Raw genomic sequence first — 23,545 nt, forward strand, 5'->3', positions numbered from 1 at the left:
GTATCTTTGTATAAACAATTTTAGGAGAGTCGTAAAATTCGTAAAATTGAGTTCATACTGCAACAAAATTTGCCAATAAAAATAGTGTATGAATTAATTGAACTACTTGAGAACATTGACATTTCATATCAGCATGATTTGATTTCAAAATCATCCCACCAATACAAAGTCGGATCAAAATCAAGCTAACCACTCGAGCATAGTTTAATGGAACAAGACATATATCATCATATCATCAAAAGTGCAAATCTTTAAACTCGACAAAATATCAGTTCGTCCTTCCTTCGACGTGCATAAACAAACAAATTTCACAGTCATTTACATATCAAGAAACAAACTTTATTTACATTGATCATAATCACAATTTAGGATTTTGCAACCATGTTCAAGGTTACAAACTTCCATAAGAAAGTGAAGACATATATAATCTACAACAACATGCGAATTAACGCTTAAAAATTAATAATCTCAAATAAAATAAATCAGGTCTAAACCAACTTATAAAATCAGCGTCATATGGTTAGTTTCTATATGATCTGAGGGAATCTGTACATGAACTCCGAACTTTCAGACTCACTTTGAAGAGATAGGAAGGAGGTGACCTGATATTTAGACGTACAGAAGCTTTGTGAAGTCGTCTATCCAAAGGGATTATTACGAGCATTTGGATTTGTGTTAGGTGCTGGATATCTGCTACTCGGCTGCTGAGGTGTGTTGGAGGAGCCGAATGGACTTGCTGAGGAGGCTCCTCCATAGTTATTCACTCCCTGTGGTCTGCATTAACGTGAATAATTGTTTTTTTAGTTTCACTTACCTTAACATCATGTTAATAAAATGTATGTTTTTTAGATAAAGGTAAAAAAATTTCTACTACCATGTTGATATAGAAAATTTTGAATACTACTTCCCTTCGTAACCATACAAGCATATAAAAATGATAGGAAGTATGATCCACCGCTAGCAGATATCTCAATACTTTAAATCGCGTTTACTAGGGGAAGGTTTCCACACCCTTATAAATGAGGTTTTGTTCTCCTCCCCAACTAACGCGGGACATCACAATCCACTCCTCCTTTGGGGCCAGCGTACTCTCTGGCACTCTTTCCTTCTTCCAATCAATGTGGGACCGCCACCAAATTCACCCCCCTTCGGGGCCCAGCGTCTTTACTGGCACACCGCCTCGTGTCTACTCCTCTTCGGGGAATAGCGAGAAGGATGGCATATCGTCCGTGTCTGGTTCTGATACCATTTTGTAACGACCTAGATCCACCGCTAGCAGATATTATCCTCTTTGGACTTTCCCTTTTGAGCTTCCCCTCAAGGCTTTCAAACGTGTTTACTAAGGGAAGGTTTCCACACCCTTATAAATGATGTTTTGTTCTCCTCCCCAACCAATGTGGGACATCACAACTTCCATTTATAATCATGTTCTCAATAAAAGATTAAGGGGATATGTGACAAGTAACTAGAACTAATTAATAGGTACGACGGTTAGGAATCACAAATCTCCATGATAGTATGATATTGTCCACTTTGAGCATAAGCTCTCATGACTTTGCTTTGGGCTTCCCCAAAAAGCCTCATACCAATAGACATGTATTCCCTACTAATAAATCTATGATCATTCTCTAAATTAGTCAAGGTGGGACTCCATATTAATTTAAAACAAAAATATGATCAAAAGTTAGAATGTAATTAAACATTGATGCAATGTTTTTTAATCGGCTCTTGTCAATAATATTGTTATTAAGTAGAGTGTTGGTGCGAGTCTCTGACATCTATTAGATAAGCTAAGTCAACATGATGTGGTAGACAAGTTGACTTAGGATATGTCACATTAAAATTCTATTTTATGACTTAGGCTAAAGAGAAATTCCAAACAGAGAGATGTTCCCTAGCAGCAGGCAAATATTGGGAGCATGGCTGAACTGAAGCAGGGCAGAAGAAAAGTAATTCTAGTGGAATTTTTCACATAAACAGAATTTACCTCATAGACGGAGTGCTCTCATAAACCCGTTGCCCCACGAATGTACCTGAGATTTGTTTAAAAGAAAATGAGCCCTCTCAAAGCTTTGAAGGTGACTGAAAGTACAGCAGCTGAAGGAGATGGCGATTGTGAAGAGAACTATGAATGATCTTACCTGAATACTGAGCTTCGGGTTGGTAGCTATAACTCTGAGTTAAGCCAGGACGAGCGGGCATGCTAGTAGTTCTCTGCAAAGATGGCAAGGAGGAAATAGCATCAAAGTTTAAATAACAAATTACCTAACCTAAGTATGTAGGCTATGGAAAGGCCACGTTGAAAATTGTTGGAAGGGAGTTCCACGTTAGCTAATTTAGAAAATAATCATAGGTTTATAAGGAATACATCTCAATTCGTATGAGGCTTTTGGAGAAACCCAAAAACAAAGTTACGAGAGTTTATGCTAAAAGTAGACAATATCATACCATCATTCAAGAAAAAGTTTTTTTTGTTTTGCGATCACTGTACTATTAATTTTAATTTATTTTCTTTCATGGCTAAATGGCAAGAATGAAAAACTGCATCCATTTCGGGTTCAATATTTATATAATGGACCCTAAGATTTGCACATGAATGTTAGACACAGATACAAATGGATAAATTCTTGCTTTTCCAATCTATAACTAAATTTTCGTCTTAATGAGAAATATTTGCTAAATTTGTCTGATACGAGTTGAAGGAATGGAGGATTAAGAAAAGAACAAATATGCAAAATGGTTACTAGTGGACGAAACAAAGGGAAAGAGAAAAATCATTAAATGCCTGATTAGTGTTCATACTTGTGGGTAAAATCTACTCCTTTCATCATCAAGATCAAATGGGTTTGTTGGTCTTGCAGTCTGCAAACAAAGATGATAGATTCACTTCCTATAATATATTTTTTAAATGAATAAAAGAAGAAAGAAACACAACACAACACTATCACTATGTCTTGATGTATATATACATACCCCTGAGGGAGGATAATACTGCAAGTTCTGACCCATGACACGTTGAGTTGCAGTCGGCCAACCTAGATGTGAGGTGGGAACTTGAATGGAGTTTGCAGTAAAAAGGTCCTGCAAACAAAAGTATGCATTTCATTAAAGAAAAGCACAAGTAATGAATGAATAAAATTTTAACTCCTTACCAGAGGAAGTTCCTTTCTTCCCCCAGAACTCTTTTCCGAAGATGGAGGTTCGGATCCAACTCTATTGATGGTACCCTGAGCAGGTTTTGAATCCGCATCTATCTTTTCACCTGAAACGCTTGAATGTCCTTGTGCATTTGGTTTCGATGAAGAAGTCCCCTACAGAAAATAGACGTGTGCAGCCGCAAAAGAAGCAATACGTTGAGAAAATTTAAGGCAGAATTGAGCTTAATTTCATCAGATTGGAAACTCACATCAGGTCACTCACTTCAAAATTTGGAACAACAACTGGAGTCGTTATCTGTGAAATCAAACCAGTATCTGCAGAAGAACGATCAGAAGTCTGTTGTTGCTGCGTGCTTGGAAGCTGTTGTCCATTACTAACTTTTAGTGCAATATCAACACCCTTACTGGTTGTGAGTTGCGGAGGACTTGCATTAGAAGTTTGCAATGGTAAATTTTCATTAGACCCAGCTACAGAAGAATCAATGCTGATTGGTAGTGCTGTCTGCCCCACAGTGAGCTCTGATGTAAGAGTACTTCCAGAAACGGTTGCTGGAGCATGAGCATTTCCAGGTCCATCAGTTGGGTTATTATCAGCTCCAGTTGATGGTAGTGATAATTCAAGAATCAAAGCTTCCAAAGTATTTGCACTGGTGGATTTTGGTGCCTTCGTCGTTGAAGATGGCTCAAAGACTTTCAAGTTTTCATTATTAGATGAAGGCATCGATTGGGTCCGTGATACGACAGGAACATCAGAAGGCCCAGAACTGATACTAAGATCAATTAAGTTCGCTGCATTGTCTCGTTTAGTTTCCACGGGATTAGCACGAACAACATTCTGGTAGCAGGACAATGTAACATAAAGGAAGAAGTAAGTTTGAAAACTTTAAGTGTAAGCTAACACTAACAGGTGAGTTTCTGCATAGAAAGATATAGAACAATAATATACAATATCACTGCAAAAAATGATATCAAGAACTAATAATACCCTTAAGCAGAATGAACAAGAACACTCAAGTATCCAGGCATTTTATCAGAACAAGAACACTCAAGTAACCAGCATTTTATCAGCTACAAACCTGATCAGAGCCACCAGCGTCCACCCCTTTATTGGTTCTAACGTCCTCCTCAACTTTTGGGGTAGGTTCATTTTTGGCCGTCGTAACTTTATTATCACATGACACTTCAGGAGAAGACTTCTCTAAATTTTCTTGACTGCGACTTAACTGGATAGTTGGCTTGGAATCTTCATTTGAGAGCTTGCGATTTCCAATTCTGTCATCTCTGATCCTGTCATCTACAACCTCAATGCGTGTGAGGCTTCTCCTATAGCCTCCATATCTGGAGTTTTCTTTTGAATACCGAGGACTGCTTCTCTCATCATAGTAATAAATTGGACTCCTGAGTTCCCTCTTTGAACTAGATCTTGGAATTTCATCTTGCTGGGGCTGTAATCCACCATAATATGAAGGAACCTTTCTCCTTTCTTGGGATGAGTCATTAGTCTGTATTATATGAAACATTCATTAGTCTGTATTATATGAAACATTCTGTCAACATGTATAACCGATTTTAATCGGAGTTTCCAGCATATGACGCGTTGGTTTAGCTAAAAAATACTAATTGCGAAGGGAACTTTCCTCAAAAGTAAAATGTCAAGATGAAAGTATGAAATAAACAAGAGGACTGCATACACTTGAAAACAATCTCTTTATCAATGAGCTCGATCGAAGAAAAGCATTTCAAATTCATGAATGCAGAGCGCAGCAACAAGCTAAATGAAAGTTGAAAATGAGTATACACATTGGAAGAGCTTACAAGTTTCAACCTCGGGATCTCATCAACAGCCCTCTCACCCGAGTATTTCCTATCAACATAGACATGCTTGATGAACTCCCGGAGCCGATGGAGATTACTGCTTGAAATCATAGAAATTTAGAGGAAATTCTGTGCCAATTACTGCAGGTCCAAATATATAGTAAGTTTAATAACCTGTTTTCTGGATAAGAATGTCGCTGGGGATCCCAAGCTTTCAAATATATTTGCCGCGCTCTCTATGTAATGACAGTTTAAAGTTAGCAATGGATGAGAAAGAACATGTGAACCTCAAAGGAACTGCATCTGACCTCATTTCCCGCTGCTTGAAGAGCAGTCACCTCTTCTGGCTTGAATTTTGCCATTGACACTGACTTTACTCGGTGAGTAAATTCACGACTGGAAAAATCATGAAATTGAACCAAGATAAGCAATTGCAAAATATCTCTATTGATCTAATTTCCAAAAATAATTTTTCAAGTTCAATTAAGATGCTGAGAATTTCCGTATATGCAGATAATTAAACAATCATTTCAATACTTACTGTACTCCACTACAATTTGTACAGACAAATGTCAAGAATGTTGTACATACGTATTGCGGTCCCTGTTGAAGGATGCATGTAAATGTCAAGAACTATAAATGGTATAGATAAAATTTATAACAATGGACAGAAGGAAGGTATATGAATGTTATCAAATGTCTGTATCAATTTATTATCAGGAACCAACTCATGTTAGGAATTAATGGTTCATGACGTTAGATAAGGTTAGAACCACGAATCTCCACAATAATATAATATAATAGTGTCCACTTTGAGCATAAGCTCTCGTGACTTTGCTTTTGATTTTCCCAAAAGTCTCATACCAATGGAGATGTATTCCTTACTTATAAATCCATGATAATGAATCCTCCCAACAATCCTCAACAATCCTCAACAATCCTCCCCTCGAATAAAGTACGCCATAGAACTTCCCCTGAGGTCTATGTAGCCCTCGAACAGTCCCTCCTTAATTGAGGCTCGACTCCTTTCTCTGGAACTCTCGAACAAAGTACCCCCTTTGTTCAACACATGAGTCACTTTTGACAACACCTTTGAGACTAGCAATTTCTTATTCGACACTTGAGAATTATATTAACATAGCTAAATTAAGGGCATGACTCTAATAATATGTTAGAAACTACGAATCTCTACAATGATATAATATTGTCCACTTTAAGTATAAGCTCTCGTGACTTTACTTTTGGTTTCTCCAAAAAGCCTCATACCAAAAGAGATGAAACTCATGATCATTCCCTAAATTAGCGAATGTGGGACTCCCTCCCAACAAACCTCAACATACACGACATATCAAAGCCCCAATATCCCAATAGACTCGAGTGATAAAAAGTACAGGTTATATTTTATTAATCTCCTAATTTCTGGTTCCTCTAGCGAACAGCAAAACGGGTAAGGAATTCTCATACCAGACTATTGCAGTTAATACATCTTCGATTCTCAGGAAGTTTCAAAAGATTACGTATGCTCCTTTCAATCTTCTCTTCTTCCTTGACGCGACTTGCCATACTTCAAACTTCAAATATTCTTCATCAAAAAACCGAAAAGGAAAAACGTCACTTCCAACAAAGCATGTATTTAAGAGCAATTAAATCGATTTGAGTACAGGAAAAACAATCTTTCTAAATAAGAGAAAATCAAATTCTAGATTGCTGTAACAATCAGAACAAAACATCATCCAAACAGACTCGAACGGTTCATTATACAAAATTTCACTTCTCTCCTCGATTAATGCCTCGTACAGAAATGCGATTTGGGGAAAACGTACCTGATCGACGATGCAACTTAAGAACGAAATGGCATGAGGATGCGCGCAAAAGGAACCTTGACGAACGTCGCAATTGCGAAAGAGAATAAGAACAGAGAAACAAGCCGAATCGCAAAGAATAGTAGGGACAAGGATTGGAGGGATTAGGTTTAGACATGTATACGAGAAAGTAGGTTGGAGCTTCAATGGCGGGAAAGCGAAGCGGAGGGAGAGGAGGGAAAGGCCGTTATAAACGGTTGGTTAATAAATTTTTGGGCCCATAAACAATTGTAACTTAGGTCTAATTACATAATTATCCTCTCCCAATAAAATATTTACAAAAGTATACCATCATTTTCAAAATTATGCAGAACTCAAAAAAAAAAAGTAAATGTCTGGTTTAGAGATAAAGAAGACATCTTGATTTGACTTCAGAATAGATAATGTTGACTTATTTAAGAGATTCATAAACTTGAACGAAGGAGTAAATGTCGAGTTAAGAGATAAAAAAAACGTTTTGATTTGACTTTAGAACAGATAGTGTTGACTTGTTTGAGAGTTTAATAAACTCGAGCAGATGGGTAAATGTCGAGTTTAGAGATAAAAAAGACAATTTGATTTGACTTTAGAACAGATAATTTTACTTATTTAAGAGTTTGATAAACTTGAACGAAGGAGTAAACGTCGAGTTAAGAGATTAAAAAAAAACATTTTGATTTGACTTTAGAACAGATAATGTTACTTATTTAACAGTTTGATAAACTTGAATGAAGGAGTAAATGTCGAGTTAAGAGATTAAAAAAAAACATTTTGATTTAACTTTAAAAACAAATAATGTTGACTTATTTGAGAGTTTGATAAACTCGAGCAGATGAGTAAATGTCGGGTTTAGAGATAAAAAGGACATTTTGATTTGACTTTAGAAACGATAATGTTGAATTATTTGTGAATTTGATAAACTCGAGTAAAGAAGTAAATATAAGGTTTAGAGGTAAAGAAGACGTTTTGATTTGACTTTAGAACAAATAGTGTTGACTTGTTTGAGAGTTTGGCAAACTCGAGCAAAGGAGTAAATGTCGGGTTTAGAGATAAAAAAAACATTTTGATTTGACTTCAGAACAGATAATGTTGACTTATTTGAGAGTTTGATAAACTCGAGCAAATGAGTAAATGTCAAATTTAGAGATAAAGAAAACGCTTCAATTTGACTTTATACTAAAAAAACGTTGACTATCACCAAATAATGATAAATTTCAAAAAATAAAACGACGAAAAACTAAATAATTACTTAAGAAAAAAAAATCAATATATTACATAACTATAAACCAAGTTGCAATTCAAGATATGATCAATAATTTACAATCAACAATTGTTTGTGTAGACCTCAAAAATTGTGGCATAAACAGTAGAGTTTCTATATACACAGAAATATGCAATGGCATTGAACACATGATGTATTCTTTAATCTAAGATTCTCATTTCATGGATGGAACACTTTAGAAGCTGAGGGTTAAAAGCTGTACAAATAATGTCATACCCCCAAAATCTGATCACTAACGATCATGCTGGCTTTACACAAAGCCTTCCTTGTCGGACGGTGAGGCTGTAGCAACGAATTCTCGTCACTGATCGCTCGAGTTTGTCATGCCAAACGTTCGATATTGTTGAATCTGCACAATATCGAGGGGGAAGGGCAGTACCCATTGCTAACGAAGTTGTCGAACCTAATCCGCTTGCCATGTGGGTGGATATATTGGTGAGCTTGAGCAATGGGAGACGGGGGGGTAGTCGGGATTCGGGTTTTCTTCACTTTTCTATCCATCGCCGTTAGGGTCGTCCTCGGAGGCAGCTTTCATTGCTTCAGCAGTCATGATAGCAACCACTGCCTTATGAATTGCGAGGTCTGCTCTGATTAGTAATCGTCTGGCCTTTTCTCTCTTGAACTTGGCGACGTTGCGTGCTTCCTGAGCAGCACCAGATACATCACGGAACCTGTACTCGTCGAGGTCGGAACCTTCCAACTGTTCGAGAATTTGCCTTTGTGATCCATCGAACCGATAACGTAGCGGGCTTGACCACTCGGAATAGCCATTGTTCCACCTATTTAACCCATCTCTCTTTCCAACCATTCTCTGATTGAAAGAAGATGCCATCATAGGTTCATATGGAGAAGCCCCATATTTTCTGGACTTGGTCTTGTGAAGTTTCGGTAGAACATTCCTCTCGAACCCATCGTTACTCAAAATGCCACCTCCTTCGAGTCGTGGCGAAAATAAGCTCGATGATGTGTGAATCAAAGGAGAATCTTCCAAGAACTCATAGTTATGGCCCATATAGACCATCCTATCATCCCCAAGGGCAGATCCATTCAATCTTCTAACTGAAACAACAAAACAATTCAAATTGTAAAGCCTAAGTCAAGAGAGTTCGTTAGAAGTTTGTCGTAAAATCGCTCGGGATAAACAACGAAAACTAGATGAATCAGGTAAAAGTGGACAGTAGAATTTACCAAAACCATGCAATCCATCCTGATCATAGGTGATGGAATTGCTATGACCAGCCATTGAAAACTTCCTATGCGACCGTTGCTTAGAGCCTTTATTGGAAACTTCCAGGCCTCGGGGTTTCAAACAGAAAGCAAACATGGGCGGTTTCTCGATTGATGCCGACTCGTGATATCCGTTGCAGGAATTCGTGTTGTTTTTGTTGACTGTAGACTCCCAATCTTTTAGTTGTTGTCGGTAGGTCTCCCAAAGAGGCGGCTGAAAAAAGAAACGATTATTGTAAATAGTTGTTTTTGTATATTTTTTATTTATATCGACGCAGCAGCACGAGCAAGGAAGGTGCAGAAAAGGCAGAGAACTCGTAATATGCATGAATGTGAAGAGACCTAAAAGCTACCTGAAGATGTCGAAGTAAAGGCATTCCCTTCTGTCGCCTTTTCAGCTGCCAATACTCAAAGATCCCTTTCGTTAAACCCGACACCAGAGTTTCATTCACTGCCTCTGCAATCTCGTCATCTGTGAACTCGTCACGCTGCTGAGAGTATGCAGCCTTCTCAAAAGCATCCATCGTTTTCTCGAACACCTCACTCGACACCTCTCCCAAGCTGCTACTAGAGCCAACTTCTGAAGAAGTTTGAACCTCCTTGATCCACTGCTCGTCATCACTATCCATGTCATACAAGACACGATTTGGATTCAAAGCCATTTCAACATCTGTTTCTACCTGCCGGAAGTACTTGGAAGGATTTCGCATAAATGCAGTTTCTGCTACATGTTCATCATTTTCTTCTATCAACCGAACGCCAGGAATTGGAATATTCTTAACGGACGCTGCTCTAATGTTTCGATTGTAACACTCCTCATGCAACTCCTTGAATATCATCCACTGGCTACGATCTGGAAACTCCAAGATCCAATCCTTTCCTCCTTTCCACATCATAGCATGTGTATACCGATTCGTAGATCCGGGTTGCAAAAATTGATGAGCCTTGTAAGAATATTTGGTAATTCCTGAAAGTTTCACAGCAAGTTTCCACTCATTATGGTCAAAGACCTCTAATACCACTCTTGCCCCACATTCTCTCCATCCTCTATCACAAGTTGTAATCAACACATTTGCATCACATGATAGCAATTCTAAGTTTCTTTGGGAACCTCTAGCTGCATCCGACCGCTTCTCACTAGCCCTTCTGATTCGCTTGTAAGGAGTTGCTTTAGGATGAGAGTTTCTGTTCTTTGAGCCATAATCTAAACCTCCAAAAGGTAACATGTAAGAAACCTGAGTTCGTGGTTTCTTAGTTCTATTTCCCAAACCGTTCAGAAAATCCTTTCCGTCCGACCATCCGTGTGAGGCCAATCCAAATGATGATGAGTTATTCTTATTTCGATGCCCTGTGCTTCGTGGTGCAGTGGGGTTAGGGCTGTGAATGATGCCAGAATTCACATTCCATGCTACATCCATAGATAGCTGAGCATTGTGCAACTCCCCATCCACAGGCTGAAATGATGGAATCTCAACACTGAGGTCATTCAAAAATGAATCAGAACCATTATCAGATCTTGCCACATTAGGTAAAGCCATTGCTTTCTCTGATTTGTCATTTCCTGAAGATCGCATCCGCTTCTTTACATCATTTCTAGCCTTGTCCGAATACTGAGACCCTGCACACGTTTCAGCAACAAGACGACTTCTTTTATACCGGGAGGAACCTCCCTCCTCACAGTCAGAGAGACCAGTCCCTAAATCTGACCGAGCACACAAGTTCCATCTACCTAATGCCTTTGACGAGGTACTAAGACTATTGGCACAGTCATTCATACACACGTTGTCCACAGTCAAACTACCAAAATTTTCTGCACGCTCGCCTGAATCCTGATGTAGCGAACTTAAATGAGCCACACACTGTTCCATAAGCAGCTTGAGATGCAAACTCAGCATAAAGGAAGGTGCAGCAGTACGAGAAAGAGCAAAAGCAGGAAATTTTTTGTTGGTTTCATTAGAACACAAATTAGAATGACCATTGTTCTCGCTTGCATCTCCTTTGTGGTTGATACCAAGACAACTAATCTTCTGTGTGCCCTGATTAAAGAAGAAACACTGAAGAAGTTACTACAAGATGAAACATCTAGCGTCGAATAATACAGAGGAAGCGAAGGTATATTAGAAACCTTGTAACATGCTTGGACAACAGTATAGTTGATAGCATAACCAAAAATAAAAGAACGTAAAAAAAAAAACAATGTAGAATAAACAAGTACCTTGATAGAGGAACACTCGCCACAAAATGGAGATGTATGGAATTGACTTGTGCAATTTTGAAACCTTTTGATATTATCGTAGGTGCATTCAGTCAATGGAAGTTGCTTGGTGAGTGAGCAATACTTCTTCAGCCTGCAGTCTAAGTGAAGCCACTTGGAATTTTTTGTTTCTGAAAAGTTATAGAAAGCAAACACAAGCTGCTTTCCGATATCCGGAAGGCACGAGAATTTGAACCTGATAGAGGTCATGGGAACTTGAAAATCAGCATACCTTCCCTGTTTGCTGGGTTGCCGAAACATTTTCATGACCAGGAAAATGAAAGCCACTGCCTGCATCAAGCAACCTTCAAACAGGAGAAATCTCAACCCAACCACATTGTCTACACAAAACATCTCTAATTGAACCTTTGGCCATGTTAACGTCAATGCACCATGTTGGATGAGCATTGTCAAATGGAATAACCAAAATGTTACTGCACTTGAAGTCATATTCAAGAATGAATATTCTGGGATGGTTAGCTCAAACCTCAACTGCCCGACTTCCATCGCTGGAATATCCAACTGTAATAACCCATCATCATCAACACACCATAGCAACCTGAGTGCTTCCGACCTTCTGGGAGAGATATCTGATTCCTCCACATCATCGATTTCACCAACATTAGAAAAAAATGAAGCAAGAGAATGTGTTCTTCTAGAGGCATAACTTGTCTCATGCTTATGAGACATTGCAGTGCCTATGTTGCGGAACCTTTTCCTAAAATATACAATAGGAAGTTTGCAAGTCTTTGAACAAGTGGTGATTTCCGAAGTAGACTTCTCTAACCCATCCATATCTCCTAATCTTCCTGGCAATCCTGAATGAGACCTTTCAATTGCCTGGGACCCCGATTTTAAAGATAGGCTGGAGGTTTTCTGCCTCTTTGAACTATGAGAGGGGCATGATTTATTACGTTGAGTAGATCGAGCCAACCAAGAGATGATTGGCTCAGAATCCATAAAGCTACCAGTATTGCATTCATCCTTTGGAGCGTTTGTTTCTTTCCCCTTCCTGGATCTTGATTCCCTTTTCTCATTAGCAGGATTATTTCCCATCACCGACTTCCTACGGTCTTCCCTACCAGGAACTTCACTAGGAAGCAGCAACAGTTTAAACCTTTCATTTTGAAGATCAATCCATTCTTCATCGCGATCATCATATTTGACATGATGAAGCTTCCTTTCTTTATCATAGTCATTCACAAGCCCATAGTACCAGATTTGATCCAAAGGCCAAAAGACTTTGATCCTCCTGTTCAATATCCAAACTGCATCCAAGTCTGCTAATAAAATTTCATAAAAATGGCGTCTTTTCCGTGAGCTTTTCTTTTCTTTTCGTTGCTTCCTGGGCCTCAGTACTCTTCCGGCCGAATCAACTGATGCAGATTCCAAATCTGCTAGAGGCTTAAGACCATGACTAACAAACCCATTCGCTGGTGACAAAGAACCCATCACGTTTGAAGAAAACCCAGTACAAGTTGGATCAAATCTTGATGATAACATTCTAGCAGCATTCTCCTCAAGGTTCTCTTCATCATCTTCCAGGCAGCCATCACGTCGCTTAGTAGAATGTGATATAGATGCCTCACCCTCTTTTGAATTACGTTTTCTCCCAGATGCAGAAATCTTTCTTCTCCCAAAATTCTTTTGTGATTTTTTGAATAACAGACTGACAGGTTTTACAACCGAATGATCAATATGTTCACCTTCCTCCTTCAAATGCAAAGTGGAACTCGATTGATTTTCTCTAACTAATGGATCAGCATGCCCATCTCCTCTCTTCGGATGCTGAGTTGAGCTCAACTCACTTTGCTCTTTCTCCTTTAAACTTTTAAACCCTGGCTTTCTATTAGTCTTACAGCACTCCACCAGATCACTTGGATCTTTGGCACTAGATTTAGCAATCTGATCAACAATAGCAGCTTTACCATCCAATTGCCCAGATGGTTTCAAAATCTGACCACCAAGAATTTTTTTCCTCCTAACAAATCCACCTCTCTTACGCTTTGGAATTTGCATAACATCATCATTCAAAATAAGTGAAACTTTGTTAAACTCACTACTGCTATTTAACTTCTCCTTTGACTCTGACTTCAAGGCCTTTCTTGAATCATGCCCACTTGAACCTAGTTCATCATCATAAACTTCATGCAAACTCTTCCTGCTCCTACTATAAATACTACTGAAATTACTGAGGGACACTTTTTTCCTATTTCTCCTCTCGTTCCTCTGCTCATCACCATTCTCCACCCGGACCTTTCTCTTTAAGCTCTCATTCTGCACCTCTTTAGACACTTTTGATTCGTATAAACTCTTGAGATCCAAAGATCTCGATTTCTTTGGTGTATCAGTACCATGTGAGTATTCTAAACTATTTTCCATCGACTTCCCCAAACGAAAACTCCCAATCCAGAAACCCCCAATTTTCATGTTCCATCATTGTACATGCATATAAACATTTCTCAGATCTGTGTCACCGAAACCACGCCAAAAAAATTGACAAAACGAAAATCATCGTCAAACGTACTCGCAAAGCGATCACATCCAATTATCCATGCATTCATAGTAATCTCCGATGGATTCGGATAAACCAAAACTTATGAACAAATTTAAAAGACGATGAAAAATCGCATACCTACCTCGATTGATTGAACCGCGAAAAAAAAAATCCCTTGGTCTACGAACCGTGCCGATCATAAACCCGACAGGTAAATTAGGGCTTGAATCCGGGCTATCTCATTCGAAACCCTAATAGATTCCACAATTTCCCCAATCAATTTTGGCAATTTTTGAATTTTTGCCCTAATTTTTTTAATTTTAACCGTGAAAAACGGACGGACCTAGGGTTTCTTTTTGATTTCCCGAAGAAGGGTTAGACATCGAAAATTAATAAAAATGAAATAGAAAATAAAGGTAATAAATATGAAGAAAATATATATAATATATATTGAAAATGTGAAGCGTTCTGGATCCGCCATGTGTCGTGATATGGACCGTTGGATTAGAATGTTATGGCCGCAATCTCGTTATCCTGCTTCCGTGCCTTCGATGATTTAATGCAGCTCGCAATTCCGCCGGTCATCATGGAGAACATCCAACGGCCAAGATACATCCTTCAAACTTGGACGGCCAAGATTCAAATTCATTTGTGAGTTCAAAGAAGGCACGACTTCAGTGAAGTTTTCGTTTAACCCATTTTCAAAAGTTTTCCGTTTAACGTAAAAAAAACAACAAATAAGCTATTTCCTCTAAGGGAAACTAGTTTGCCCTTGATTTTCAAAATTATTTCGAAAATACCACGAAGATTTTAGCTCAGAGGCGCCGGAAATTCCAATCGCTAAATGTAATACTCGCGTTGAGCTATTGCAACGTGGACAAGTTTTTATTCGGTCGCACTTCGAGAGAGCGCGTGTTTCTTACGCGCTATAGGCGGTTGTGGTGGTAGTTTTTAACTTCATAAATAACAGTACAAAGTGACAGACGGTGAATTTGCCTTAATTAATTAATTCTTGAATAAATTATTTTTCGTCCACTTTTTTTATCTTTAAATTTTTTATTTTAATATTTATATATTTTGTTAATTTGATATATATATATATATATATATATATATATAACCGTCGAGTTACGCTCGCTTTTACTAATAGTCTAGCTAAAATTAATGGGTGGGGTTCGAGAGAAATAGTAAAAAATGGGTGAATTCTCGAGTAGGTAAACAAAATAGTTAGAAACTATATCATCATTAAATATATTTTAATTACATTAAATCTTAATTAATATGAAAATTAAATATTTCAATTTAAGTCTAATTCAATGGATAGGAAGATATTTCCATTGATAGGTCAGTGGAATATTGATGGATACTACGAGATAATTGAATTATAACTATAAACGTCCATTTTGCCCACAAGGTCGGGTCCCTAATTGGATATGAATCTTCGAGGATTATATTATTAAATTATAATAAAGTTATATTATATTTTATATATATATTTCAAATGATTCATTAACATTTTAATTTAATTTCTAATAAATTCATAATATATTTTGAAATTAAATATTATATATAATAGAACATTAAATTTTTAGTTTCGAGCTATTAGATTTAAAATTAATTTTTTTTAATTACTTACTTTTTTTTTTTAGTTTTAGGATATAAAATACAAATTTTAAATTAAAAAAAAAAAAAAAAAGTGACAAACTCCGAACCAACGATGCGCGCCATTTTCTTTCACCCGCGGCGCATCTAATCCAACCTCACAGTCTCCCGGCATTTGTCTCCGTTCATTCGCAGTCGTTAAAAGAATTTCCGCCGCTGCGTTCACATCCCGCCGGTAAAGTCCCCTCAACTGCACTCCAGCTGCGCCTGATGAGGCGCTCGTTTGTTTGGTTAGCAAGAGATTCGTATGCTGATGGCTGGAATCGGGAATCGTGCGTGTTCGATCGGAACAGTCTGACGTCGTATCGGTTTCGTGTGAATCTCAACTGCGAAGATCCAGAATCTATTTATTGGAGAAGAAGAAACAGTGGACAATAATGGAGGTATGTTCAGTGTAATCTTTGGCTCAGTCACGATACGTTTGATTGCCTACTAGAGGAAGAAATTAGTTGAAGTGTTATTTTCCAAATCCCCCTAAAATCAAAGGATCATATGACTATCTAATAATTTGATATTCGGCAGTTGTGTCTCTTTGCGAGTTTGGGAGCGATAGTCTGTGATCGCTAGGTGGACGACGCTTCGACTCGGTTAAACCAGCAGGAAAAGTTTGGTTTAGTCTGGTCTGTATTCAGTGACAAGACTGTGGTCATGTTTATGTTATGGAGTTCGGCTGCAGGAGTGGTGAATTAGTAAAAGCTTACTTGAAGGTATTTAGTTCAAACTCTGCAATTCAGATTTGTCGTGCCTAGTAATTCGATTATTCATTGATCCAACATGCGGGGATTATCAAGGATTGAATTTATCACAACCTATTGGTTCGAATGTTAGAGTCGTGAAATGATTACTTGGATCGTAGATGGAGTATAGAACTGGTCCTAATCTGTATTGGAGTGTGTTAACTGTGAAGTGTGCTGGACTTATTATAGATCTTTATACCTTGAAGAAAAACTTGAGGACATGCAATGGCTCTTCCTTATTTAATCTCTTTCTATCATGTTGTATGTGAAAGATTATGCAATTGCTTGGCATGTATGACAAAACATTCAGAGAGTTAAATTGTTGGTGGAACACAGGGCTTTGGTTCATGTCTATTCCAAGGAAATGCAGGAGTTGACAGCATTTCCACGGTGAATATGATTACTTGGAACAATTTTGCATTTGTTGACCTCCATTTTTCATTTCCATCTCCAGGAATGATGTTCATTCAAGCACCGCTGTTGATGACCATTGGTAATGAGCAATTTAATGGGGTTAAAAAGAAGTCAATGCCATAGGAGATGTCAGGACTCACGACTTTCCACAACAATGGTACGATATTGTCCACTTTGAGCATAAGTTCTCCTGGCTTTGAGCATAAGTTCTCCTGGCTTTGCTTTTAGTTTCTCCAAAAGACCTCATATCAATGAAAATGTATTCCTTACCTATAAACCCATTATCAACTCTTTGATTAGCCGTTGATTAGCCGAGGTGTACTCCTCTCCCAACAATAGGAGAGAGGTGAGTGAGGTGAGGACAAAACTTGTATTCCTTCCCCTTTAGATTGGATTTGATACCGATAAACTCAATATGCTGTTCAGATGACGAAGAACTTGGAAGCTCATTAGAGCGGTTGCTGAACATTATGCATTCCCTGCCAATGAATGGATTAGTTTGTGGAGATGATTAAAGACAATTACAAATTGCATATCAGCTCGCTTCACTTGAAATAAAGCAGGTATACTTTTGTCCTCTTTTCGTCAATCCCATAATGAATATTGATATATAACTGTAAGCTATAATTCGAGGAATGTCTGTGATTTATTGTGAGATCCCACATTGATCGGAGAGGAGAACGAAACACCCTTTATAAGGTGTGGAAACCTCTCCCTAGCACACGCATTTTAAAAACCTTGAGGCGAAACCCGAAAAGGACAATATCTATTAGCGGTGGACTTAGGCGGTTACATTTATACTCCCCTGGTTAGAAAATTTTGCATAGAACAGACTTACAGTTATCCTGGCTTTATTTCGCATGCTGGAATTTTAGTTTTTAATTTTATTATATAAGTTCGTCTTAGTTGAAGAATTCTTTTCTTGTTCAAAGATGAATGGGTATCAATTTGAATGAAACCAGATGCTTTGGTAGAGACATCAGTTAGCCATTCTTGAACATGGTTGCTGAGCAGAGGTGAAGCACTGGAGCTGTTTGAAATTTATGGGTTCAATTAGCTGCAATCTCAGTCGCTTGGTGAGGAGAACTGTCCTTCCGTTTTACTCTGGTAAATATTCTACACACTACAACACCATTCTACTAGTTTTTTTTATGTTCTAGAAATGAAAAGAGTCTATGCTCAAGAGATACAACTCTACTTGGGAGAGAAAATAAGACAACATTATATAGGAAAGATAAAATCATCTCAAATCAAAACAATATCTTAGAAATGAAAAACTAGTATAACACGTTGGAAGATAACACCAAGAAGAAGCTTTTAATCTAGCATGCTTAGAAACTCCAAACCAATGGAAGAGCTTGGTTTCAAAGATCATTTAATGCTGAAACTAAATCTATTTGTGAGTGTTCGGATATCTACACTTGAACTATTTGTGAGTGTTCGGATATCTACACTTGAACTAATCTTAGAGGACAACCATTGTACCTTTATCTTTCATATATATATATATATTTTATATTTAATATTGAAAAGTAATAAGAATTAGAGGGGTGTTAAGCTTTTTATCATTCTGTCGTCGAGCTATTTAGTTTAACCATCAAGTTCGGGATGAATTGGTGTGGTTCCTCTACACCTAGGACACCAAAATATCGAACCATGAATGAAGAAAGGCATGAGAGAAAAACATATTGGCTAGTGATTGTGATGCCCCAATTCTTGACTGGAGGGGCAATCTTAGAGGACAACCGTCTTACCCTTATCTACACTTGAACTAATCTTAGAGGACAACCATCTTATGTTACCCTAATTACATTTATATAACATATTAAGTTCTGGGTAAATGACCCTCATGGATTAAACTCATTACCTCTTATTTTTTCAAGGTCCTTGCGACAACTAGTCAACTCATAATCGTTATAATAAAGTAATTAGGAACTAAAAAACCCATAAAGAAACCGGATGTTGTGAACTTGGAACTAACAGTAGACCAAAAAATTGATTTATTATTTTCCCCATTTTTTTTCATTAAATTAAAATGATTAGTTTATACATAGAAATACCTTTATTTAGATTGATTTGATGTTGCACATACATATTTGAGAGCTTTTGGTAATATATTTTTTTTTTTTGCTGTACAAAATTAATTAATCTTAGTATACGAATAATATTCAAAACAGCTATAATTGGTCTCAAAATTGAACAATTGGATTCATACCTGAAATTAGTCCAATTGATTTAAATGCTTCATTTGAATTTTATATATATATATATATATTTTTTTTTTTAAGGTTTTGTTTTGCAGGTTAAGGTTTCGAGGGCTAAGAGAGAGTTGTTTTTTTTTTTTTTTTTTTTTTTTTAAATAAATTATTAGTTGAACTAAAACTAATGAAATATTAGAAGAATAATAAAAATGGAACAAATAATAATCATAATAATAATATTATTAGTCTTCGCATTTAATCATTATTATGTTTTGGTGTATGTACTTTTTTAAAAAAAAATTTAAAATATGGCCTATAAACATTTGCACTTATTTTCTTACTTTTGGTTATAATTCTAGTTTGCAAACTAAAAAGAAAACTATAAACTTATATTTTTTTGTTATTGAAAATGCCAAATGAACGTGACAAACCAATATAGACACCAATTTCAAATTTTTTAGACTATTTAGAAATCAATAACATGTCAAAAACTATATATAAACATAATTTAAATCTCAAAAACTAAAAATGTGAGGCTTTTAAACTTTAGGACTAAATAAAATATAAATTCAAAATTGAATGACCCAAAGTATATTCAATTCTTTTTAAAATAAGTGATACAAACAAAAGCTAATTCATTATAAATACATCGATAAAGATATGATTAAAAAACAAATCAAATACCATAAAGTTTTAAGATAAAAATATTTAATTAGAAGTTAATATTTTAAATATAAATTATTTTAAAATTTATGAAGAATAATTTCTCATCCAAACTTTCGACTCCTATTTCTATTCAATTACATAAATTTTTTTACGAAAATATAAAATAAAGTCAAGCCAAAAAGATTTTAATTACATTCCTAAAATATTATATAAAAAAAAAACATCAACAAACGTAAAATCTGATCATAGAAAAAGAAAAAAAAAATATTCATAAGTTTTATTTTTCTTAAAAAATTCTATTATTTTTAAGAAAACGACGACGTATTAATGATCAAGAAACTTCGACATGTCGATACACACGGGCACCGCCTTCGGCAGTTTCAAGAAAAATCAGGATTTTGTAAAATAATAATAAATAATAAATAAATAAGAATAAAATTTTACCCTAACTGCAAATTGAACAAAATTTAGGCCCTTATTTCGAAAATGCACCCATATAAAGTCTCCTCTTTCTTCTTCCTCTCCCATTACGTTATCGTCTCCTCCGTTTTGCCCTACACCAATCCAATCCCCTCTTTGTTTAACGTAAAATCCACCGGTTTTATCTTCCATTTTTATCACAGAACCGAGCAAATCTTCAATTCTCCTCTCTCTAGTAGTTTTGTTTGTTATCTTTCATCTTTATCTTGTGCAGAGCCTGAAACCCTAATTTTCTGTTCGCCCACCTTTAAATCTGTCGCAAATCTTTGATCTATCAATCCAGAAGTTTGCATCGGTTTTGTTTTTGTTGTTGCCGAGATTTTTTTTGGCGATTTATTGTTTTATATTTGTCTGTAAATCTTCGTCGGACCTAATTGAGCGTTGTATGATTCAATTTCGCTGCTCGGAGATTTGGTTTCGCCAATAAAGTTCTTGTTGAATTGTTTTAGTTCGTGGAAGTTTAGAAATCCGCCCTCCGTTTTTACGATTTCATTGTTTTTGTGTCGCTTTGGTTGATCTGTTTGTTTGAAAATGGTCGGAGGAAGCAGGAGGGACGAGGGTTCTTTGGTTATCAACAACACTAATGTTTTTGCAGCCCTCGAGACTCTCAGGAAGAAGAAGAAGTCTGACAAGGAACGCAAGAATAAAGGGTCGTCTAAGTCCCAGTCGGCTCAGGCTAAGGAACCTGAACCTCAGGTTTTTTGGGCACCAGCTCCATTGACTTCCAAATCATGGGCTGATGTTGATGATGAAGACGATGACGATTATTATGCCACGACTGCTCCTCCTCAGGCTGTGTGGGGCTCTTCGGATGCTCATGGGAGCAAGGAGAAGCTGGGCAATGTAGAGGTGGAGAATTATTTAATTCTTGTGTACCCTTCTGATAAATGCTTGTCGTGCTTGTCTGAAATTTATTAGCTTATTTGCATCCATGTCATTCCTTCGTTTGTTGGCTAGTTTAGATGATTAATTTGCAGCTCCTCTGAGTGTCTATGCATGTTGAATTTGATTGAGTTGGTTTGCTGACCCTAATATTATTCTAGTGTCATAATATGTCTTGGAGATTATGCTACGAAGAGTACGGGATAATAGGATTGCTTTATATAGTGATTGCCATTATTTTATAGCAATGTTTTTGTTCGTTGAACCTTGAAAGTTGTTTACATATTAGTATATACGGAGGACAGGCATAGCCTGCGATCTTGTTGAATAAAATGTGTGAGAAATGTGCTTGTAGGAATGCCCATAAATTTTTTTATTGCTGTGGCAATCCGTCTAACTACGACTATGTCGGGTTGCAGGAGAGTGAGAGTGATGATGACATCCTGGATGAAGTTGATTATGATCTTGAAGATGAGCATGAGCATGATCATGATCACGATCACGAGAATGAGCATGAACCAGAGGTACCTGTGCATCCTGAGCCAGCTGTGAAGAACGCTCCTGAAGCCTCTGTGGCTCCTAAGGAGGCTGAGAGGCAACTGTCCAAGAAGGAAAGGAAGAAGAAAGAGCTTGCTGAACTTGATGCCCTTCTGGCTGATTTTGGAGTAAGCCAGAAAGACAGCAACGGTCAAGATGAGTCACGTGGTAATATGTTTTTTTAGTTGTTTCAAATGTTATGCTGTATTGTTTTTTCTTCCTTCCTATTTGTCTTTCTATGTTTATCGATCTAAAAGTTCATAGCCTACTCGACTAGCTCGACTAGCTCTTGTGAATGTTTTGTTTCAAATGGCAAGAAGAATGAGCAGATATGGGTATGGAACCCTACAAATATCTCAACCAAGTTGTGGTGTTGTTAACACCTTGCTTGTCTACCACTGACAGCTAGCTGCTGAATATGTACCGATTGCGAATTCGTACCAATGTGTTAGATGGTTGTGGCTGTCCTGCTTTGGTCTTCTTCAGTCTTGTTATAATTATTCAACCATTCTACTTCTTACAATGGATTAAGGAGGTTGAAAGACCATGTCTGAATTTTTTTTGTTTTTTTGTTTTATCTGGCATTTTTTAGATGTACAAGAAAAGAGAGAAGGAGAAATCAATGGAGATGGGGAAAAAAAGGAAAATGCCCCTTCAGAGTCCAAAAGTGCCAAGAAGAAGAAGAAGAAGGAAAAGAAGGAGGTTAAAGACCAGGATCAGCGAAACAATTCCGATGTTAACACCGGACCAGACGAACCTGCTGGCAATGGTAATGCAGAGGAAGACGCTTCAGCAGTCGATGTTAAGGAGCGGCTTAAGAAGGTAACATCCGCAAAGAAGAAGAAATCTAGCAAAGAGATGGACTCTTCTTCCAAAGCTGCTGCTCTTGAGGCTGCTGCAAGGAGTGCAAGACTTGCAGCCGCCAAAAAGAAAGATAAGAACCATTACAACCAACAGCCTGTGCGGTAAAAAAGTGCTATTGTTTTTTTTCCTTGCGTCTATAACTGGACATATCTTTCTCATTGTTTGTACAAGCAATGCAGAATAATCTCTCTGGGCTCTCAAATCTTGTTTTGTGGACAGTGGCATTAGTTGTATTAAAATGGATTCCGGGAATTTCACTCTTTTCTTTTTCCTTTCTAGATCCCTTGTGTCTGATCATATGTCTTTTCTTGTTTACTTTTAAAAATTTCACTATATAGGTTCAGCTTGGTAGTTGTATTTACGAGTCTATCTCCCGCTCGTGTAGATTCTAGAACTCCGTTTTCTGAAATTGATTGCTTGAATTTGTTCAAGGTTCTGGGTATGCTATGATCTTGTTCTTAAGGTGCCTAGTCAAGAATTATCCAACATAGGAAGGTGGTGGGAGGTTATAAATCATGTTGTGTTTTAGTAAGTCAGCTACTTTATAATGTTCATCAAGTGTTTGTATTGTTCAGCATAATGAACTGTTTTTAGGTAACATGCATCAACCGAGAGGACAGCTAGAGGCTCAAAATCATGGGCTGCTGCCTGTCTTGTTTTTTAAATGCCACACCAATGGTACGAAAACTATGCCTTGCAGGATATAAATAAATGGTTTCTAAATTTTGGCATTGCTTCTCATGTCATAAGGTTAGTGCCATATTAGGTTGAAGAAAGTTACATATCTTATGTGTTTTTCTCGAGGCTGTAGTTCATTGTCATGCATTATTTTTTCTCGAGCTCAAAAGTTCAAAGCTTCTTTTTATGTTATTATTGTTATAGTTGTCTCTTCAATTTATTAAGTTACGAATTATTGGATCAGATGCGCTATCATACAAATAAAATTAGACGGGCTCAACTTGTTGGTTGTTGTGTTTACGTGGTTAGTTGTCTTGAATTGTTGCATGAATCCTTTATGTTTGTTTACC

At 37.1% G+C, this 23,545-nt stretch overlaps 3 protein-coding genes and 1 long non-coding RNA gene across 6 annotated transcripts; 2 read left to right on the top strand and 2 right to left on the bottom strand.

Moving 5' to 3' along the window:
* Positions 1–375: 375 nt before the first annotated feature.
* Positions 376–6,935, bottom strand: LOC111446544 (probable ADP-ribosylation factor GTPase-activating protein AGD14). Its single transcript, XM_023085397.1, has 14 exons — positions 6,797–6,935; positions 6,438–6,555; positions 5,515–5,576; positions 5,282–5,369; positions 5,148–5,209; positions 4,974–5,070; positions 4,235–4,660; positions 3,421–3,993; positions 3,153–3,311; positions 2,974–3,081; positions 2,803–2,862; positions 2,142–2,214; positions 1,988–2,033; positions 376–774 (listed from the first exon to the last, which is right to left on the bottom strand). Exons 2-14 carry the CDS (start codon positions 6,534–6,536, stop codon positions 639–641), a joined length of 1,989 nt encoding a protein of 662 aa, XP_022941165.1. The 5' UTR covers positions 6,537–6,555; positions 6,797–6,935; the 3' UTR covers positions 376–638.
* A 1,150-nt stretch (positions 6,936–8,085) lies between these two features.
* On the bottom strand, positions 8,086–14,404 carry LOC111446543. 3 transcript variants are annotated; one of them, XM_023085395.1, is made up of 5 exons: positions 14,217–14,404; positions 11,539–14,045; positions 9,677–11,359; positions 9,285–9,537; positions 8,086–9,155 (listed from the first exon to the last, which is right to left on the bottom strand). In XM_023085395.1, the coding sequence occupies exons 2-5, from the start codon at positions 14,005–14,007 to the stop codon at positions 8,590–8,592; spliced, it is 4,971 nt and encodes a 1,656-aa protein (XP_022941163.1). In that variant the 5' UTR covers positions 14,008–14,045; positions 14,217–14,404; the 3' UTR covers positions 8,086–8,589. The 3 variants fall into 3 exon arrangements, with proteins under 3 accessions (XP_022941163.1, XP_022941164.1, XP_022941162.1); XM_023085396.1 differs by having other exon boundaries at positions 14,213–14,404; XM_023085394.1 differs by having other exon boundaries at positions 11,539–14,404.
* Positions 14,405–15,827: 1,423 nt separating this feature from the next.
* Positions 15,828–17,187, top strand: LOC111446549. Its single transcript, XR_002711091.1, has 3 exons — positions 15,828–16,119; positions 16,259–16,443; positions 16,928–17,187. It is a non-coding gene; the product is annotated as an uncharacterized LOC111446549 (long non-coding RNA).
* Positions 17,188–20,252: 3,065 nt separating this feature from the next.
* LOC111446474 (nucleolin-like) lies at positions 20,253–22,795 on the top strand. The gene is made up of 3 exons (XM_023085308.1): positions 20,253–21,083; positions 21,536–21,821; positions 22,246–22,795. The coding sequence occupies exons 1-3, from the start codon at positions 20,766–20,768 to the stop codon at positions 22,620–22,622; spliced, it is 981 nt and encodes a 326-aa protein (XP_022941076.1). The 5' UTR covers positions 20,253–20,765; the 3' UTR covers positions 22,623–22,795.
* The last annotated feature ends 750 nt before the right edge of the window (positions 22,796–23,545 follow it).

Source organism: Cucurbita moschata, unplaced genomic scaffold (assembly GCF_002738365.1).
Source record: "Cucurbita moschata cultivar Rifu unplaced genomic scaffold, Cmos_1.0 Cmo_Scf00008, whole genome shotgun sequence".
In the NCBI taxonomy this organism is placed as follows: domain Eukaryota; kingdom Viridiplantae; phylum Streptophyta; class Magnoliopsida; order Cucurbitales; family Cucurbitaceae; genus Cucurbita; species Cucurbita moschata.